The sequence below is a fragment of the Hemiscyllium ocellatum genome, chromosome 6, assembly GCF_020745735.1.
Source record: "Hemiscyllium ocellatum isolate sHemOce1 chromosome 6, sHemOce1.pat.X.cur, whole genome shotgun sequence".
NCBI lineage: Eukaryota > Metazoa > Chordata > Chondrichthyes > Orectolobiformes > Hemiscylliidae > Hemiscyllium > Hemiscyllium ocellatum.
Genome location: NC_083406.1, coordinates 91,412,677 through 91,432,804, shown reverse-complemented (window position 1 = coordinate 91,432,804; position 20,128 = coordinate 91,412,677). Strand labels below are relative to the sequence as shown.

Genomic DNA, 20,128 nt, shown 5'->3' with positions numbered 1-20,128 from the left:
CCATGAAGACAAGCAGTTACCATTTTCATCTCTCCATATGTCTAAGATTGCAATAACTCTGATAAAGCTATACCAACACTAATTGTTTGCGAAGTCTTGACTTGCAAAATTAACTTGTGAAAAAGGTAAATTTTCATAAACAATTATAATGGAGCTACCCTAATGGCTTCTGGTAAAGATGGGATTTAATAAAATGTTAAAATGCAGAAATTAGATTAAGATCACTTGAGAGGTGGATTATTCATGCTTTGCAAACATGCCTGGTACAAAGTTTTGATTCTATCCCATTTCATTTCAATAGTGTTCAATTTTGGGTTATGTATTGGGGAGGGGGCAGCTCAGTGGTTAGCACTGCTGCCTCATAGCGCCAGGGACCTGGGTTAGATTCCTGCCTTGGGTGATGGTCTCTGTGGAATTTGCACATTCTCCCCGTGTCTGCGTGGATTTCCTCCGGTGCTCCAGTTTTCTCCCACAATCCAAAAGATGTGCAGGCCAGGTGAATTGGCCATGCTAAATTGCCTGTAGTGTTAGGTGGATTAGTGAGGGGTAAATATAGGGTGGGGGAATGGGTTTGGGTATGTTACTGTTCGGAGGGTCGGTGTAGACTTGTTGGAGGAAGGATCTGTTTCCATACTGTAGGGAATCTAACCTAATTTTCAGTGTAAAAATCCATTCTTGAACTCAAAGGATTAGGTTAACCTACTTTATTTTTCTTTAATATAAAATTTTGCTGAAATTATGTATTGAAAGTTGTATGCTTTGCTTCAGAATACAAAAGCAACTAAAAACAGAAGTACAATGCAAACTTTTCACTGCAACCTTAACAATTCATACTGAAGGCAGGTGCAATTTGTTACAATAAAAATGTCCCACAGTACCTTAGAGAGGTACCAGAAAAGTGAAAGAATGGTAAAAAGGACAATAAAAGCCTGACTGATTAGATAGGTTTTTAAAAAAAAAGATTTTGAAGCAGACAGTAGTAGTGACATTTTGCTAAGATTCCCATAGTCACAGACAATCAAAATCAAAACCCTTGATAACATGTAATTCTTTATATCCATGGATATAAAGAGTTCCTATTTGTAACATTTCTTGCAGAGTCATTTCATACTTGTCAGAGTCTTTTCACAATTTACTTCCTTTTACATTCACTCTTTTAATGCTATCCTTTTTGATTTTATTTTCTGTTTCAGCCAGGTACCAGATTTTCATTGAAGAAATGCTGAACTTAAACATGAGGGCAAATATTGTACATTTAATGGTATTCAGTAACAGATAGTTTTAGTTGCTAAAAGACAGATGTAAATATGGATAAGGTATGTGTTTTATAGTCAGTCATACAGTCATCGAGATGTACAGCATGGAAACAGACCCTTTGGTCCAACCAGTCCATGCCAACCAGATATCCTAACCCAAATCAAATCCCACCTGCCAGCACCTGGCCCATATACCCATCCAAGTGTCTCTTAAATGTTGTAATTGCACCAGCTTCCACTGGCAGCTCATTCCATACCCGTACCACCCTGTGTGTAAAAGTTGCCTCTTAGGTTTCTTTTACATCTTTCCCCTCTCACCTAAACCTATGCCCTCTAGTTCTGGACTCCCCCACCCCAGGGAAAAGACTGTCTATTTAGCCTATCCATGCCCAACAAGGACCTTACCATTAAGTGTAGAAGTCCTGCTAAGATTTGCTTTCTCAAAATGCAGCACCTCACATTTATCTGAATTAAACTCCATCTGCCACTTCTCAGCCCATTGGCCCATCTGGTTCAGATCCTGTTGTAGTCGGAGGTAACCCTCTTCAATGTCGACTACACCTCCAATTTTGGTGTCATCTGCAAACTTACTAACTGTACCTCTTATGGTCGCATCCAAATCATCTATGTAGATGACAAAAAGTAGAGGGCCCAGCACCGATCCTTGTGGCACTCCACTGGTCACAGGCCTCCAGTCTGAAAAACAACCCTCCACCACCACCCTCCACCTTTGAGCCAGTTCTACATCTAAATGGCGAGTTCTCCCTTTATTCCATGAGATTTAACTTTGCTAATCAGTCTCCCATGGGGAACCTTGTCGAACGCCTTACTGAAGTCCATATAGATCACATCTACTGCTCTGCCCTCATCAATCCTCTTTGTTACTTCTTCCAAAATCTCAATGAAGTTTGTGAGACATGATTTCTCATGCACAAAGCCATGTTGACTATCCCGAGTCAGTCCTTGCCTTTTCAAAAACATGTACATCCTGTCCCTCAGGATTCCCTCCAACAACTTGCCCACCACCGAGGTCAGGCTCACTGGTCTATAATTCCCTGGCTTGTCCTTACCGCCCTTCTTAAACAGTGGCACCACATTTGCCAACCTCCAGTCTTCCGGCACCTCACCTGTGACTATCGACAATACAAATAGCAAGAGGCCCAACACTCACTTCTCTAGCTTCCCACAGAGTTCTCGGGTACACCTGATTAGGTCCTGGGGATTTATCCACCTTTACTCATTTCAAGAATCCAGCATTTCCTCCTCCAATATGGACATTTTGCAAGATGTCACCATCTATTTCCCTACATTCTATATCTTCCACATCCTTTTCTACAGTAAGTACTGTTGCAATAAACTCAATTAGTATCTCCCCCATTTTTCTGTGGCTCCACACAAAGGCCGCCTTGCTGATCTTTGAGGGGCCCTATTCTCTCCCTAGTTACCCTTTTGTCCTTAAAATGTATTTGTAGAAACCCTTTGGATTCTCCTTAATTCTATTTGCCAAAGCTATCTCGTGTCCCCTTTTTGCCCTCCTGATTTCCCTCCTCAGTATACTCCTACTTCCTCTACACTCAAAGGATTCACTCAATCCATCCTGTCTATACCTTACATATGCTTCCTTCTTTTTCGTAACCAAACCCTCAATTTCTTTAGTCATCCAGTATTCCCTATACCACCAGCCTTTCCTTTCATCCTGACAGGAATATACTTTTTCTGGATTCTCATTTATGTGAAGTTTATGTCTTCACATTTCCCATACTTGTGTAGTCAGGAAAACACTGCTGACAAGTTCAGAGGTGGCAAGACAAGATTATCAGAATTTCAGAAGCAAACATGATATGACTGAACAAAAATAATGCAGAGGTGGCGGGAAACCATCTTTATGAAAATGACACGGGATCTGAAATGGAGTTGACAGTTAAACAGAATGTCACAGTTGTGAATGGTCTGCTTCTGTCAAAGAAAGTGGCTAGGGCGTGTTGAAGGCCAGTCAGTTTCTTGAGCTAATTCATAATTTCACCAGGTTATGGGTATTCTCTATCTCTATTTGCACATGACAGATCCATTCATTGGCCAAGCATCCAGCCTGAGGGAGCATGTTCTAGATTTCCCACCAACAACCATGTTTTTAAAAAAAACATCCGATTTTATTCTAAAGTCATACCACTTTGATGACACACATCATCTCATCAGTTGCACAGAATAGTTAGCCTCTTCAGTAGTTCAACTGGATTAGTCCCTACATTAATAATCTCAAGTATACCAGTTAATTTTATTCAGCCTATACCTAAAGTCATAAAAATCTAGCCCGACAGCATGAGAATTCAGCATGAGGGAAAGATGTTGCCCTATTCTATTACCGGGTTTTGTCCAAGAAAGGGAGCAGAAGTCACCAAGACCTGCAACCTGAAATCCAGAGGCCTGAAAGACCATTAAATGGTCGGAGAAGTATGCCATTCAGTCCAGAGAGTCTGCTCCACCATTTGATGACATCATGGCAGATCCAAAGGATTCTCACCTCCACTACCTTTTCTCTATACTCCCACTATCCCACTGATAAAAATTAGTCTACCTCAACATTGAAAACATTAAAATGATCCAGCCTCAAATGGCTGTAAAGAATTCCATACATTGACTACCCTCAAAAGAAATTCCTCCTCATTGGTGTCTTTAATGGGTGACTCCTTATCCTGAGATTATGCCCTGTGGTGCTTGACTCTCCCAAAAGGGAGCAACCTCTCACTATCTGCTATTTCAAGTCCCCAAGAATCTTGTACATGTAAACAAGGTCTCCCCCTCATTCTTTTAAATTTCAAGGAGTACAGGCACAACTAACTGAACTACTCCTCATTAAACAATCCTTCTATACTTGTTATTTAGCCTAGTGAACGTTCTCTGGACTACCTCCAACACCAGTTTATCTTTCCTTTGCTCAGAGGCTCAAAACCATTCACAGTATTCCAGCTGTGGTCTAACTAATGCTTTATATGGTTTTAACAAAACCATTTTTTGATACTCTATTCTCTTTGGAATAAAACCCAACATTCATTTGCTTTCCTTATTATCTGTTGAGTGTGGATGCTGACTTTTATGATTCACGGATGAAGACTCCAAAATCAGTTTGTTCTGTAGCCTTTCTCCCTTTAAATAATATTCAGCTCACCCATTCTTCCTTCCAATATGTATAATGGTAAATGAAATATGTACAAATGACAAGTTCTTGTTCACTAATTTAACCTGTCTACATCTTGGTGTAGATGTGGTCTTCCTCACTACCTGTCTTCTCAACTATTTTTATGTCCTCTACAAACTTGGATACAGTAATATTTACTTTTCTCATCCAAGTCATTGATATGTACAGGTAGTTCTTCTATAACTTTATAATGCTGTTTGCAAAAGAACACAATCATAGAGAGATGGCGCTGTAATTGTGTTCCAGCCAACACGCATTTTAAAAGTTTGCACTTCAGAAACAGTGTCTCGAATTCAATCGCATTACAGTGAATTTGTGTTAACAAAACACATGTTAAAGCAGAATGACCTGTACAGTAAATAATAGTGGCCCTCAAAGACTTACCCCTGTGGTACTGGATTAGTTACAGGTTGCCATCCTGAAAAATCTCCCAAATCTTTCCCTTCTGAAAATCCAAATATTACTTTCTTTGCTTCCCACTTATCTATTCTGTTTGTTACTTCAAAGAATTGTCAAGTCAAAGCAATGTTGAAAATCTGTCAGGTTGATTCTGCTTGATCGTTGTGGTTCTAAATGCTCCACTATAGACTAACCTTTTCTCAATAATAGTTGTGAAGCTAACTGACTTGCAGGTACACGTTTTTCATCTCCTTCCCTTTCTAAATGGTGCTACACTCAGTTTTCTAATTCTGAAACCCTTCCAAAATCTGAGGATTCTTTGAACAATATTACCAGTGCCTCCACTATCAATGTGGTTGACTTTGGCCTGTTAGGGTTAGGTAGTAAGTGACACCCACATCCCGTGAATGAATTTTAAAAATTCTAGGTTACAACCTAGCCAGGGGACTTATCTTTATCTGCTTAGTTTTCCTAGCACTTTCTCTGACAGTTTAGAGTATTTACTTACACTCCTTTTGCCCCTATCCAGTAATTCTAGTATGCAGTGTCTTCTACTGTGAAGACTGATGCAAAGTATTTATTCAACTCCTCTGCCATTTCTTGTCTCGCCATTATTATCTCACCAGCCTCATTCTCCAAGAGGCGTGTTTTCATTTTGGCTTTGTTTAAAACATATTAAAGAAACTCTTGCTATCTATCTTAATATTACTTACATGTTTATCCTTAAAGATTATTTTTCCCTCTTATATTGTGGTCACCTTTTGCTCCTTTTTAAAACTGTTCCATCCTCTGGTTTACCATTAATTTTTAGTATGTTGCATTCAGCCTTATTTAGCTAGGTACCAATGAAGCAACTGATTGCAAAGCAATAAACTGACTCATTCTAGATTAATGAGCATGAGAATAGGGAATCACAAAAGAAGTGATAGAATGGATTGTTTGCTAGGTTCAAACCGAAAGCAAAGGAGTAGGTGTAGAGGGTAGTTACAATGGCAGAAAGAATGAAATCATGTTACATAAGGATCAACAATAGGTTTCCTGATATTCATAATTCATACTGACTGTTTGGATTTTGTAATCTAACATAATTCTGAATTTACAGATGACATTTTTGGGTAAAAGGGGTGAAGGGATAGTTAATAATAATGAGGAAGACATTAATACATTTGAATGGGAATGAGCAGAAAAATATAATTGAAACAAATGGAAGCTGAGCACAAATAAATGAGGGGTAAATTTTGTTAGGAAGAATAGCAATGTCACTTATTATCTGTAAGGTGCAAATCTAGGTGGGGTACAGGATCAAGAGAGATCAGAGTTGAAAATGTACCAAGTTGCACTACAAATTAGCAAGGTTATAATTTTATAAAATGCAAACCAAACACACAACACTATTTCTAGAAAGGAGAGAAAAGTATGGAGGTCATGCTAAGTATGTAAATGACATTGGTTAAATCATAATTAGAGTATGTGTATAGTGTGGTCACCATATTACAAAAAAGAGATATTGGAAATACTGAAGAGGGTGCTGAGAAGATATACATGGATTATACCAGAAATATAAATCAAGAAAAGAGATTCAGGGGTTTGATCAGGGAAGAAAGGCTAATAGGTGACCTGAGAATTCTTTATGGAAGTTATACAGTAAACACAGAGAATGTTTCTTCACGTAGGGAAGACCATAACTTTATCAATACAAAACACTGGGGGTGCATGTGGTGGTGTCCAGAACTAGAGGACATATGTTTAAGATGACAAGGGAGAGACTTCAACAGGATTTGAGGAGTAACTTTTTCCATGCAGATGTTGCTGCATGTATGGAACAAGCTGCCTGAAGAAATGGTGTAGCCAGGTCCAATTTCAACATACCAATTAAGATGTCTTTTAAATATAATTGGAAGGGTTTTGAAGGACATGGGTCAAATGCTACAAATGGAACTAGGTCAAATTGGGTTGTCTGGTCAGCGTGGAACAGTTGGAGTGAAGGGCCCGTTTCCATGCTGTATGGCTCTAATACGCTATAATAAGCCAATTTCAGAGTCCCTATATCATTCTAGTGAATCTGCATTTTGTACTCTTTCCAAGATCAGTCCAAATGATTCTGTAACTCTACTTTGAGGGGGAAGGAAAACAGATTCAGCTTTTTGAGATATAGTGCTAATAAATGAACAGTCATCAAGACTGACATCAACCACAACTCTATTCAACTGAAGTAGAACTTGGTATTCCAACCTCCTTGATAAACTGGCCAACATGAAATAAGTATTTTTCTTAGTCTTTTCAGACTTGTATACTTTTTTTTAAAATGATGTGTGTGTATAGATCTTATTGTTCCCTTATTTGCTCATGTGTTGCCAATTAGGTAACAAAGTCAGTGGAGTCAAAGAAGCATTTGCAGTGAAAACAGAGCTATAACATTTTTCTCCCAAAATAGTGTACAAGCAAATCTAATAATACCATGGCAGTCCAAAAGTCAAAAAGGATTGAACATATCCAGAGCTACAAATAATATACAAAAGTTGAAAACTGGCAACAAAGGAAGGGAATCTTAGGGTGGCACGGTGGCACAGTGGTTAGCACTGCTGCCTCACAGCACCAGAGACCTGGGTTCAATTCCCGACTCAGGCGACTGACTGTGTGGAGTTTGCACATTCTCCCTGTGTCTGCATGGGTTTCCTCCATGTGCTCCGGTTTCCTCCCACAGTCCAAAGATGTGCAGGTCAGGTGAATTGGCCATGCTAAATTGCCCGTAGTGTTAGGTGAAGGGGTAAATGTAGGGGAATGGGTGGGTTGCGCCTCGACAGGTCAGTGTGGACTTGAAGGGCCTGTTTCCACACTGTATGTAATCTGGAATTAGAGCTGTACGGAGAGTGGAGTTTTATTTTGTGAAGGTACACAAGTCAAGTCCTTCCTTGAGGAAGGAATGATATATGTTTTAACAAGAGGGCTTGGTATGTCACAGTGGCAACTAATTGAGGAAAATAAATAGTTAAATAGTTGGAATCAACTTAGCAGGGGGTCAAGTGTCAGACAGATTTGAGGGGGTCTCAGTTGGCTTAGGTGATGATGGTGCTGCAATGAAGTGTATGGTATAAAAAGAAGAAGTGATGACAGTTGAGTCCAGAGCAATATTTTCTCTTTTTTAAAAAAAAATCAACCTGTTCAGATAATTTCATGACACATACTTCTGGAGCACATGAAACTTGAACCTACGTCTCCTGGCCTAGAAGCAGGGACACTACCAATGCACACAAGAGTTCTCAAACCAAGTGTAATAATCTCTAGAACAATTAAGAAAATAATCAAAATGTGCAGTTCCTTTAAATTGTTAGATTAATTAATGGGTAAATAGGATGACACTCAGTATTCTCTTATTAATAGCTCCACAATGTCAGAGAATGAATTCCTTCCACTTCACGTGTGAAATGCAGACACTTTGTTTCATGATCTAATATTACTACCATTATGCTAACTTCTGAAATAATTGGTAATTGCTGCAAATTATCCCTTGTATTTACTCCCAAGAATGTTCACATACTTGTCATCAATGCTGTTTTGGTAGTATATATGCAAAAGTTTGTCTTTAATCCATGAAATCTCTTTGGAAGCTTCCTTTCCTGCCTCAGCTTGTAAACAGTACTTTTTATAGATCTGCGCCAGTCCCATCATTGCTTCTCTTCTCACTCTCCACTAGGGAGGAAGGAAAATAGGATATTAGTACAAAGAAACCATTGGTTGTATACACACAAGCAGAAAGAAAATATATAAAATGATTCTGTACTCGATTTCAAGGGGGAAGGAGAATGAATTCATATTAACACTTGAAGCAAAACTGAACAATAAACTCATTACAAAATTCAGCAATTGGTAACCCACAGCAACAAGCATATTTACATCAGAGTACAGCCACAGGATTTTAAACTAGGATACAAGAAGCAGCTTTACGGTCATGCTGCCGAAAGCATCTATTAAAAACCTATTAATAGTTATACTACAGAAATGCTCAGGCAGAATACACTTAGTTTGCAGTGGTCGAATATTTATGTAAATTTTGGCTGAGCTACAAAGCACAGAAAGTATAACAGAAAAGCTTGTAATAGTGGGTATTTACTTTAGAATCTACATTTCCTGAGTAAGTTCAGAGCTCTGTTGAATTTAGGATTACTTGGGTTTAAAATAAAAGTCCTCAGTTCACATTTGTCTGGATGTATCTCATATCAGGGAAGACAATCAGGTAGATGATATCTCAAGCATGTCAGTGGCCCTTGCTTTTTACAACTGCTGGAAGTAAGCCAATGTATATATTATGGAGAACTGTAGTCCACTCTTCATGTACCCTCTTAACTGTTTCATCATTCTGTTGAAATTAATGCACAAGTTTGAAGGTGAATTTATATTTTACACATTAAAAAAAGGGGAGACAAGGCTCAATTTAATTTTTTGGGAGTTCTTGTTGGCAGTGACAGAGAAGTCTGGAGATTGGTTTTGTTCACATGCATTTTAATAAATTTGTAAGTTAATAGTGAACGGTTTGGTGCATTAACAAACCCAAAGCTAGAGAAAAACAAACTGTTCAATTGCTTAGTGACAGCAGCCCAATAACGGAAGGAGGTAGAAAAAATCCAAAAAGTGAGGGGGTATGTCAGAGAGTGAAGGACGGCGAGACTTGGGTTTTGGGAATTTGGTTGCTCTAAACCTCATTCCTGATGAAGGGCTATGGCTCGAAACGTCAAATTTCCTGTTCCTTGGATGCTGCCTAACCTGCTGTGCTTTAACCAGCAACACATTTTCAGCTTAAATCTCCAGCATCTGCAGACCTCACTTTTTGCTCTAAACCTAGAATCACAACAACTTTAGTTTGCAGTTTGTTTTCAGTGTTTCAAGGAGAAATATTAGCTGATAGGAAAAAGCTTCTGGGGAGTGCATAAAAATTCATCTAAGCTGTACCAACCATTGTCTGAACACACAGCCTTCCTGAAAACTCTTCACTGAGATTTGGGTGTTTGCTGCAATAAAATAAATAAACATAAATTTGAACTTTTTCTGATGTCAGACAAGTTAGATTTTAAAATTCCTTCATATGATGTGGGCTTCATTGGCTAAGGGTGCAGTTATTGTCCATTTCCAGTTGCTTGAAGAAGAAGTGGTGGGGAGTTATCTTGAACCACTGCAGTCTATTTGTTATAAGCAGTTCCACAGTGCAGCTGGGGACAGAGATTCAGGATCTTCAGCCAACATAACTGAATAAATTGTAATAGGTTTCCAAATTAGAATTGCAAGTGGTATGGAGAGAAACTTGCTGCTGATGGTATTCCCATGAATCTGCTACCCTCGTCTTTCTAGATGGGAAAGACGGAGTTTGGAAGGTGCTGTCTAAAGAGCCTTAAACAATGCATCTTGTAGATCGTATGTATTGCTGGTACTAAGGTTTGGTAACAAAGGGAGTCAATCTTTGTGGATGCAGTGCCAATCAAACTAGCTGCTTTATCCTGGATGTTGTCAAGCTGAGAGTTTTGTTGGAATCACACTCATCCAGGCAAGTGGGGAGTATTCCATCACACTCCTGACTTGTGTCTTGAGATATTGGATAGGCTCAGGAGAGTCAGGAGGTGAATTACTTGCTGCAGTATTTCTAGCCTCAGACTGCCACAGTATTTACATAAGCTAGTTCAGGTCAGCTTTCAGTCAGTCAATGATAACCCCAGGACATTGTCAATGTCTTTGACGGTCATGGGGAAATGGTTAGATTCTCTCTTTTTGATGAAGGTGGTCTTGTGCCACACAAATGCCAGGCAAAGTGTTCCTTCCCACTCATCAACCCAAACACGGAATGCTTCAGTATCTGGAGTTGCAGCAAATGGAGCTGAACATTGTGCAGTAATCATTGCATATTCCCAGTTTGACCTTGTGCTGGAGGAAAAGTTATTCAAAGTTGCTGAAGATTGTTGGAACTAGGACACTACAAAATTGAGAACGACCTGCAGAGTTTGCCTGGAACCATCAACAACCATACCATATTTTCCTTTCAGTGGAGTACAACTCCACCCAGTAGAGAGCTTTCACTCCCTTACCAATTCTCCTGGACTCTAGTTTTTCCTGGGGTCCTTGGAGGTCACTGTGAAAGGCAGATTTGATGTCAAGAGCAGTCATTCTTGCCTCAGTTCTAGAATTCAGCTCTTCAGACCATATGTGAACTAAGACTAAGACTGTAATGAAGTCATGAGTCGAGTGACCCTGGCAGACTCCAAAGGAGACAGTAATCAGCCAGGTGGGACGTATCCTGCTTAGTGTTACAGGACACAGCTAGACAATTTATCATATTGCCCAGCAAATGCCAGAACTGTAGCTATACTCTAACAGTTTAGCTAGGGAATAGGTTCTGGAACACATTTTTGGAAATAGTACTGAATGTTGTCATAGCCCATAGCCTTTGCAGTATCCTATGCTTCCAACCATTTCACAATATCACATAAAACAAACTGAAATCGACTGAAGACAGGCATCTGTGATGCTGGGGAACTTTGGAGAAGGCAGAGAGATACAATCTACTTAGCACTTCCAGCTATAAATATTTCAATCTTCTTTGCATGGGCTTATGTGCACTGACATACAGGCTCCTATGCCATTGAGGATAATGGTTATCTTCTCCAATTAATTGTTTAATTGTCCACCACCATTTACAACCTTTTCAGAAGGATTGCAGAGGTGTAAATAATCTGTTGGCTATAGAATCACTTAGGACTAAATATGTGCCAAGTAACATTACAAGAAGGTGATACCAGGGCTGTGTTGCAACTTCACCATATTTACACCTCAGTCTAGGTATGCCCTCCAGCATGCTTCATTCAGCTGGAAGTCTGAAGTCAAATGTTGAAAACTCCCAGGGCAACACCTGATTGACCATATACACTGCCATCGCTTCTAGTCAGTCTATCCTGCTGGAAGAAAATAGATATGCTGGGGAGGTATTCAAGAATTGAACGTTTCAATCAAGATCAGGCTGCTCCTTGACTGGTTCCTCCATATTGAGTATCACCTTGCAGAAGCGCTAAGGGTGGCAAGAGAGTAGGATGTACTCTGGGTGAGGGATTTCAATGTTAGCCACCGAAAGTGGCTTGGTACACTGCTACTGTCTGAGTTGGTCAAGTCCAAAAGGACAAAGCTCCTAAACCGGGGCTGCGATGGATGGTGAGGGTGCCAAAAAGAGAAAAACATACTTGATTTAATTCTCACCAAGTTGCCTCTTCAAGTTCAGCAGCCCATGAACAATACGACTGGAAACGACAGTCCTTGGAGACCACACTTACTTTCATTTTGCGGATACCTCTACTGTCTTATATAGCCTTACCATATTTTAGTACAAGCCCCCAAATATTGATAAAGACAACTTTGCAGGGTCCACACAGCGGAGTTTGTTGTCGTCATTCCTGATTGAAGCCAGTTTGTCCATCCAGTTTTGTTCCTTTATTCTGAAACCTTTTTTTTGTGGTTTGATACAAACAAATGTTTCATAGGGCCAAAAAAGCTGACCACATTGCTATGGGTCTGGATTCACATGTCAGCCAACTAGGCAGATTTGCTTCCTTGGATGTTAGTAAATCAGATGGGTTTGGCAACAATGGTTTCATGACCATGATTAGAATTTTAAAAAAATTCACCACCTGCAAGGTGGGATTTGAGTATTTGACTCCAGGCATTACCTAGGTCTCTGAATTACATTTTACTGTGTCAATCCTTTTTTTGTGTCTCGTCTAAGTTTTTCCCCTTGTTCTATCAACATTTTATTCTGCATGTTAAAAGTACACTGATAGTTTCAATATTGTCAACAATGTTCAGTAGCTGACCTCTCCAATTAAAAAGAAACAAAGTTAGGACCTAAGAAGCTAGTTCCAATTCTGGGATTGGATTTATTCAATATTAACATTAATTGGGTAAAGACATGTAGTACCAATAACTCGACTACATACATCAACTTAATACGTACAGTGGAAGCACAAATTCTGCTGTGGCAATGACAAGTAATTTTGCATTCACCATTTAGTGATAGCCTGAGCTCAACAGTAATAAACTAAAGCTCAACAGATATCAAAACCAGGAGGAGGAGAAAGCAGCTATGGAAAGAAGAAACACGAAGTAAACAAAAGACTGTCATTTCAAGTTGTTCTTGAAATTTCTGGGGAACAGCTGAAAACAGCATTAAAAATGATAAAAGCAGAGCAAAAATATTTCACAGGAAATGGGAAGAAACAAAGAAAAATTGAAATGTTCTCACCCGTTTGTCTAATGTTCTTTCCCTCACAAAATTTAACAGGTGGTCATTAACAAGCGAGAGATCCTTTTTTGCAGCAGTTACAATGGAGACAATGACATCATGTCTTATTGCTTCTTCTGGATCATGTGATCGAACTTTGAGAAATTCTGTAAAAGATCAATTGAATTTTCAGCTTAATCCACACCCACACAAGAATTTGTTACAAATACCACATTCATTTTCTAATCAAGGCTATCTGCTCTGGAATCTCACTACATTCTTCATAGTACACGAAACATTATTAATATTAATATATAGCCAAACTAAAACTGGCATTAATGATATTTCAGAGAAGTTCCTGTGAAAATTCATTAGTAATGTCATTAATATTTGACAAAAGGTCCAAACTTTTCACTTATTCAATTGTTGTAAAGCTGCAAGAAAGCAATCCAGTCTTCATTGTAAGATGCAGTGATTGCCAAATATTGTGCTATGAAGAACAAATTGGAAAGTTTAAAAATATAATTATATCGATAGATTTGTGCAAACACCTGAAATACAAATCACACCTATCTACTTCCTCCTTTATAAACATGCAGAAGGCAAATTCTGGGATTGAAACATCATAAGCTTTTATAAAGTGGTTTATTTTCTAAAACCAGTCTGTAACAGACAGACAATAAACATACTTACAGAGAATAAGGTTAAAGGTTATAAAAAAATTAAAATTTGTTGGCTTAATTCTTGGAGGAAAAAAATGATAATATGTCAATTACAGTAATGTTACTCAAGCTCATGCTCCTATCCCAAACCAGCTTTTTATTTTGAGGGGGTGGGGAGAAAGCATCAGAAAACATACGAGCCAAAATCTAGGAACTTATGTTTATAAATATCTTTTAAAATGACAAGTTGATGAATGTCATTCCAGTGTACAGGGAAACCTCAATTATCCGAATATTGGATTATCCAAAGGAGATCTCGAGGTCCCGATAGAAATATTACATCGGGGACGTGTTTCCAGCACTAATCGCGTCTTTTGTTTACAGCGATTAAACAGGTACCCTTTCCAAACGACTGACCTCCCATCCTCTCTCTCCCCCCAACACTTTCCCTGGAGTACTACAGAGAGGTGTACTATGACCAACCCCCCGCTTCCCAGGAATAATCTCTCCAACATTGTCCTGTACAGGGTAAAGGTGGAACCTGTCAAAAGTTTGCAGTAAAAAGTTGTGTGGGGTTGTGGCTGTGTCTGTGCATTATTTGGAGACTTACCCCACAAAGGCAGCAGTCTTATTGTTGGTGTGCGGTCCAAATGCCCTGGAGAGGGGCCGGGGGTGTGTGTTGTGGGGCAGGGGCTCGCCACTTTGTGCTGGGGTGCGGGGTGTGACTGGGTCAGGGCAGGGGCAGAGTTGGAGGAGGTGGGGGGCAGGTTTGGACCTGGGTTGGGGATGGGGGCAAGGGCTGTGTGTCGCACAGGGTGTTACTGCAGTCTCCTGAACGGGGAGCAGACTTTAAAACTCCAAGCCCCAGAGGAAAGGCATTTAAACCGATTTTCTGAATAACCGATTATCCAAACGAAATAGTGCCTGCCCATCTCGTTCGGATAATTGAGTTTCCACTGTACAGGGTATCCCTGTAACAATTCTCAGAGTCAGATAGACAAATGCATCAAAAGGCCAGTCTGCAGACTTCAGACCATATGTGTATAGTTACCAAATCAGTGCACACTAGCATACTGTTGGAATATAATACAAGGTGTTTCAAAAGGAGTTTATTAAATAAAACTTAACATTGCCGTCGAAAGAAATATTGTGGCAGATAATCAAATGCTTGGTCAAAAGGTGTAAGGAGTAATTAAAGAAATGAGCAAAAGTTTAGGGAGGGAATTCTTTTCAGAGCAAAGCTAGAGGAGAAAAGTAGTAAAGATGAAAATAATTGTTTTATGGATAACATGTGAAGAGTGTAAAATAAGGAGTTACATTTTATACTGATCTTTAGTATTGTTGGAATTCAATTCCACAATCAGCTTTTGCAATAGGGCTATATGAAGCATCTTATTGTAACAACTTTTCATCCATTGAGAAAAGCCTCTACCTGTAGACATGCACTTTTTTTTGTCATCACATCTTAGAAACAGTTAGATAGGTATCTGCTCTGACTAAATAATTCTCAACTGCTGTTTACTGCTGACAGAAAAGAAATGCATTGAATTGGGCTTCAGAAACAATAGCTTCCTGCCTGATTAAATTTAAAATGGTACCTTTTTTAGATATACTTAACAGTCCACCATCACTATTATTCACCAACACAACTAATATTTATTCTTGAACTATTCTGTTCTGCAAACAATTGATAGTGCCTCATCTTTGCTCCATTAGATGCTCTAAAATACAAAGAAGAAAATTAATGTGTACATCAATATTTTGACTCTAAGCTGTTCTTTTTTCTCCCATTTATGAAAACAATTCTGTTAAATAGTAGCCATTAAAACTAAAAGTAATTTTGTGTTACAGTACAAATGAAGAGACACTATTTCCTCTGATCAAAATCTTGACTCAAAAGGGTAGGAAATATCTGTAATTGTTTCTGAAGTTTTGTGAATGCTGGTTCAATTGAACATTAGTGTTTGTCATCACACACAAAAACATACTGGCACAGACTACACCAGCTGAAGACAACAATTTTATTTGCTGCAAGATTTCAATAACTCTGTCCAGTTACCATATACTGACAGCATGGCTCTTCAAATGGATAATATGTCCTCCAACCACCAGTGTTAGAAATGCAGGCCCCTTTAAAAGGGTCAAATCAGAACAGCAGGTGATCTTCATCTGACTTCCACATTTTCCAGTTGCACATGCCTGAACAGGTTGATTAAAAAAAACCACTTTAAAAATGTGGGGTTCTTAGAATCATACAGTGCAGGAGGCCCTTTGTATCATCAAATCTGCACCAAAATCAACTCTTGCCCCACTTTCCATCAGTTGGCCAATAACCTTGAATGTTATGACATCTCAAGTGTTCAACCATAGACTTTTTCAGAAGTTGAGGTTTCCCATCTCAACTACCCTTCCAGTACGTTCCAAATTCCCACCGCCCTCTGGATGAAATATTTTTCCTCAAAACGTCTCTAAATTTAGAGACAAAGTGCAAAAAGATTATGTACCTTTGCTACCGATCCTTCAACCAAGGAAACTGCTTTTTATCCACCTTCTCCATACCCCTCAAATCAGATCCTCCCTCAACTTTCTCTGCTCCAAAAGAAAGCAACCAGAGCTTATCCAACCTCTTTGTAGCTAACCTGCTCCATTGGCAGCAACATCATGGAGAATCCCTTCTACAGCCTCTCCAGTGCAATCATATGTTTTCAATATGTGCAATTTTCTGCACAGACAGGACTGTCTAAAATGACAGCTTCTCACACGGAGGTCAGCTTTGTTCTGCTTTCACTGCAAGGAAACCAGATGACAGAAGTCCCATTGGATGTGCATTGGTCTAGCACGTGGAAACGCAACAGTGCTATGGATGCAGCTTTTCAACCATCATGGTCATGATGTCCAAGTATATGCAGCACAATATGGAATCAAATAACTGACCATTTGCCAATCTGTGCACATACATCAAAATAATTAATTGAAGGAATGCACCAGTTTATGATACAAAAGGATCAGGAGGATCTACTAAACTAACAGAAAACCTTAGATTGATGCTTGCTATTTCCTTGTTTTATTTTTTAAATAAAATCAAATGCATTCTGGAATAAGAGAAAATGTCTATGCCTGAACCTTTCAAAATGTCAGCACTGTAACACTTGTGAAAATTGTGAAATGAACAACCTGTTGTGAGATAAAACGTTCTTGTGGTGATTATAATCATTATTAACAAAAAGCTGGGTTCTTCAACAAGGCCCTTGCGACTCAGTGGGAGGAACCCTTCCTCTGTGATTCTGCTCCTGAAAAATGTGTAATAACATCTCTGAAGATGTTGATTAGAATTTTAAAAAATTAAAACCCACCATAAAAGATAACAAATGTTGAATTTTATTTTACGGCTGTAATGTCAGAGTCGTAGTGTCCATACTTCTGGGCGAGGTGGTCTGGGTTCAAAGTCAAAGTCAATGTATAAATAATATACCTGAACAAGCTGATTAAAAAAAAACCATCTAAAGAGCTGGGTTCTTGAGTTCTTCAAATAAAAATCTAAAAGTGAGGTAATGACTTCTAAGCAAAGAATGGGTCCAGAACAGAAAAAGATGGAAACTAGTGTTTGTGCTAAATATACACTACAGTAAAACTCTAAGTCTTATGCAACTTAGTCCAACACATGGATATCAATCAAACAAATACATCTTGCAAATGGGAGATTTCTGGTTCAAAAATGAAGTAATATTGAATACCCTGGTATGTTTAAAGTACCTATGAACTCAGGCAGATGCTTTTGACAGATTAACTGATATTAGATTCAGTTTTATAAACTTGCCACTACCACATTAAACACAAATTAGAGTACAAAATTGAAATAAGTAGGAAAAATAATGACTGTTTATTTCACTTCAATGTACAATCAGTATTTTAAATATTTAACAAGTTTGACATTGAGTCAGCTAATTCATGAACCAAGATTAGAATAGCCTTTGCGTTTCAAAACTCACACACTTTACCCTGCTCAGATCATCAATACAGATGCAGTTTTGTCACAATTTATATGAAATATCTTTAATATTTAAGTATAAATTTAATCACAGATTCTAATCTTTGTCTATTAAATTCCAAAACCTGGTTAATTAGAAAGTCAGATCAATGGTATTACACAATACACAAACACTTCTCATGCATAAAATTGCCAAGGTCTTCAAAAGTGTATGAGAAACAAATATCAATCATTATACATTAGACACTGGAACATCAGAGCAGGATCAGGCTATTCAGCGTGCTTCACTATTCAATAATCAGGGATGATCATCCACTACCCTCGCAAACCCCTTGATGTTATGAACCTCCAAAATTCTTTCAACTTCAGTCTTATACCAAGCCAAATGACTGAGCTTCCACAGCCTTCAAGGGCACAGTATTCCAACAATTCATTATCCTCAGTGAAGAAATTCCTCATTTTAGCTTTAACTCGTTTCCCCCCCAAGCCCCATCTTGACTCATGAGCTAAAGAAACATCCTATCCACGTACACTCTGCCACACATTACGAATTTTCATAGAGTCAACAGGTCACCTCTACACTTCAAAATTCTAGAGAATACAAACCCAGATTCCAGATTCCAATCTCTTTCCTCAGTCTAGTGAGCTTACGCGAAGCAATACCTGCACTTTGCACAGCCAGGATCTTTTATAGGTAGATATGCAGCCACCAATCCTCCTTGTAACGTGACTAAGCCACATAAACAAATATTAAACAGTAAAAGATTAAATCGCTACTAAGTGTTTGGAATAAGTCTCATACTTCAGTAACACATCAAATGTTTATCAAGTTACATAAGACAGAATAGTTATATCACACTAATAAAAAGACGTGACAGCGGACTAAATTAAAATCTTCCCTCTACTGTTAATATCAACAGACAGCCACATAACACTGACTAACTCCTTCCATGCAGTCATATAGCAGATTAGATGGAGTTATGCAGTGTTTATATTACCCACTCAAGCCAAAATGTTCTACACAACATCTCCCAGCAAGCTTCATTAACCCTATTGTTTAGCACAAACTGGTGGAGGGAGGGCGCACATTCCTAAAGCTTATGGTCTTAAAAAGTATACCAGCTGTTCAAACACATGCATTCATTGATGCGCTGGACTTTATCTATTTATCCATAATCTAGGGTAGTCATGTTACATGAAAGGGGAAGCAGAAGGAAGGGAGCATATCTATAGAATGTTAGATAGTTAAATCAATCCCTTCAAGAGAAGATAGAAATATATAAATGCATCAGACTATTCAAACTTCAAGCCTGGGCTGTCTTCAGTATGATCAACGCTGAAAATCCAACTCTGTAGCCTCTTTATAACTCTATCCTTCCACAAAACTGCATACAATACTCCAGGTGTGGTCCCACCAGGGCCCTGTACAGTTGTACAATATATCCCTGCTCCTGCACTCAAATGCCAACAGACGATTTGCTTTCTTCACTGTTTGCTTGCACTTGCATACTTACTTTCAGTGACTGGTATACAAAGACATCATGTCTCAATGCACCTCCTCCTTTCCCTAATTATCACCATTCTGATAATAATCCACCTTCCCGTTTTCTTGCTACAAATGGATAACATCACACTTTTCCAAATTATACTTCATCATGCATTTGCCCACACACTCACCTTATCCAAATCACAGTGAAACGCTTCTGCATTCTCCTCACAGTTCATGTTCCCACCCAGCTTTATCTCATTGGCAAACTTGGAGATATTGCATTTCGTTCCCTCATCTAAAATCATACGTTATGAATAATGTGCATACTGCAAACAGTCAATCAAAAAAGACAGAATAGATTCGACCAAGTCTGAAGCAAATGCTAGGCAGAAAAATAACCAAACTAAAAAATGGGTACATATAAAGCCACCCTTTTTCAGAGATTTTAACAAAATAATGTCTCTAGTGAAAAGCTACTGAGGCTCTGAAAGAAGAGCATTTCCTAATCTAGCCTTTAGAATATTTATTTTTAAATGCCTGCAAATGCATTTGATAATTTCTTTGGGGTTGGGTAGGATACTAAAGGGCATTGTTTAAGGCTATTCTGAGTTGGTCTGGAAAGGGAAGGAGTAGAATTTGTACTGAACAATGAAAGGCAAATAAACCATTGTAAAAGAATGCTTTAGCAAGTAGGTGACAATCAATGAAACACTAAAGATCTTCCCATAGATGGGAACAATAATCAGGTCTTCCAGTGCATTAAAATTGATTGTTACTAAAATCAAGGAAAACAAGGTATTTTAATACCATTACCAAGTCAAAAATGTATGTTCACTTTTAGATAGAATTTTAGATCTGAATTTTAAAGTAAAGTACAGCCATAGCTG

General features: G+C 38.6%; 1 protein-coding gene across 1 annotated transcript in view; it reads right to left on the bottom strand.

Annotated features, from left to right (window-relative positions):
• The window catches only part of pds5b (PDS5 cohesin associated factor B), a 237,068-nt gene that overhangs the window by 116,297 nt on the left and 100,643 nt on the right, over positions 1-20,128 (bottom strand). The window contains exons 11-12 of the mRNA XM_060826137.1: positions 13,124-13,269; positions 8,390-8,541 (exon numbers count right to left, since the gene is read on the bottom strand). Of these exons, the coding sequence (XP_060682120.1) occupies positions 8,390-8,541; positions 13,124-13,269 (298 nt within the window). The remainder of the gene's footprint in view (positions 1-8,389; positions 8,542-13,123; positions 13,270-20,128) is intronic.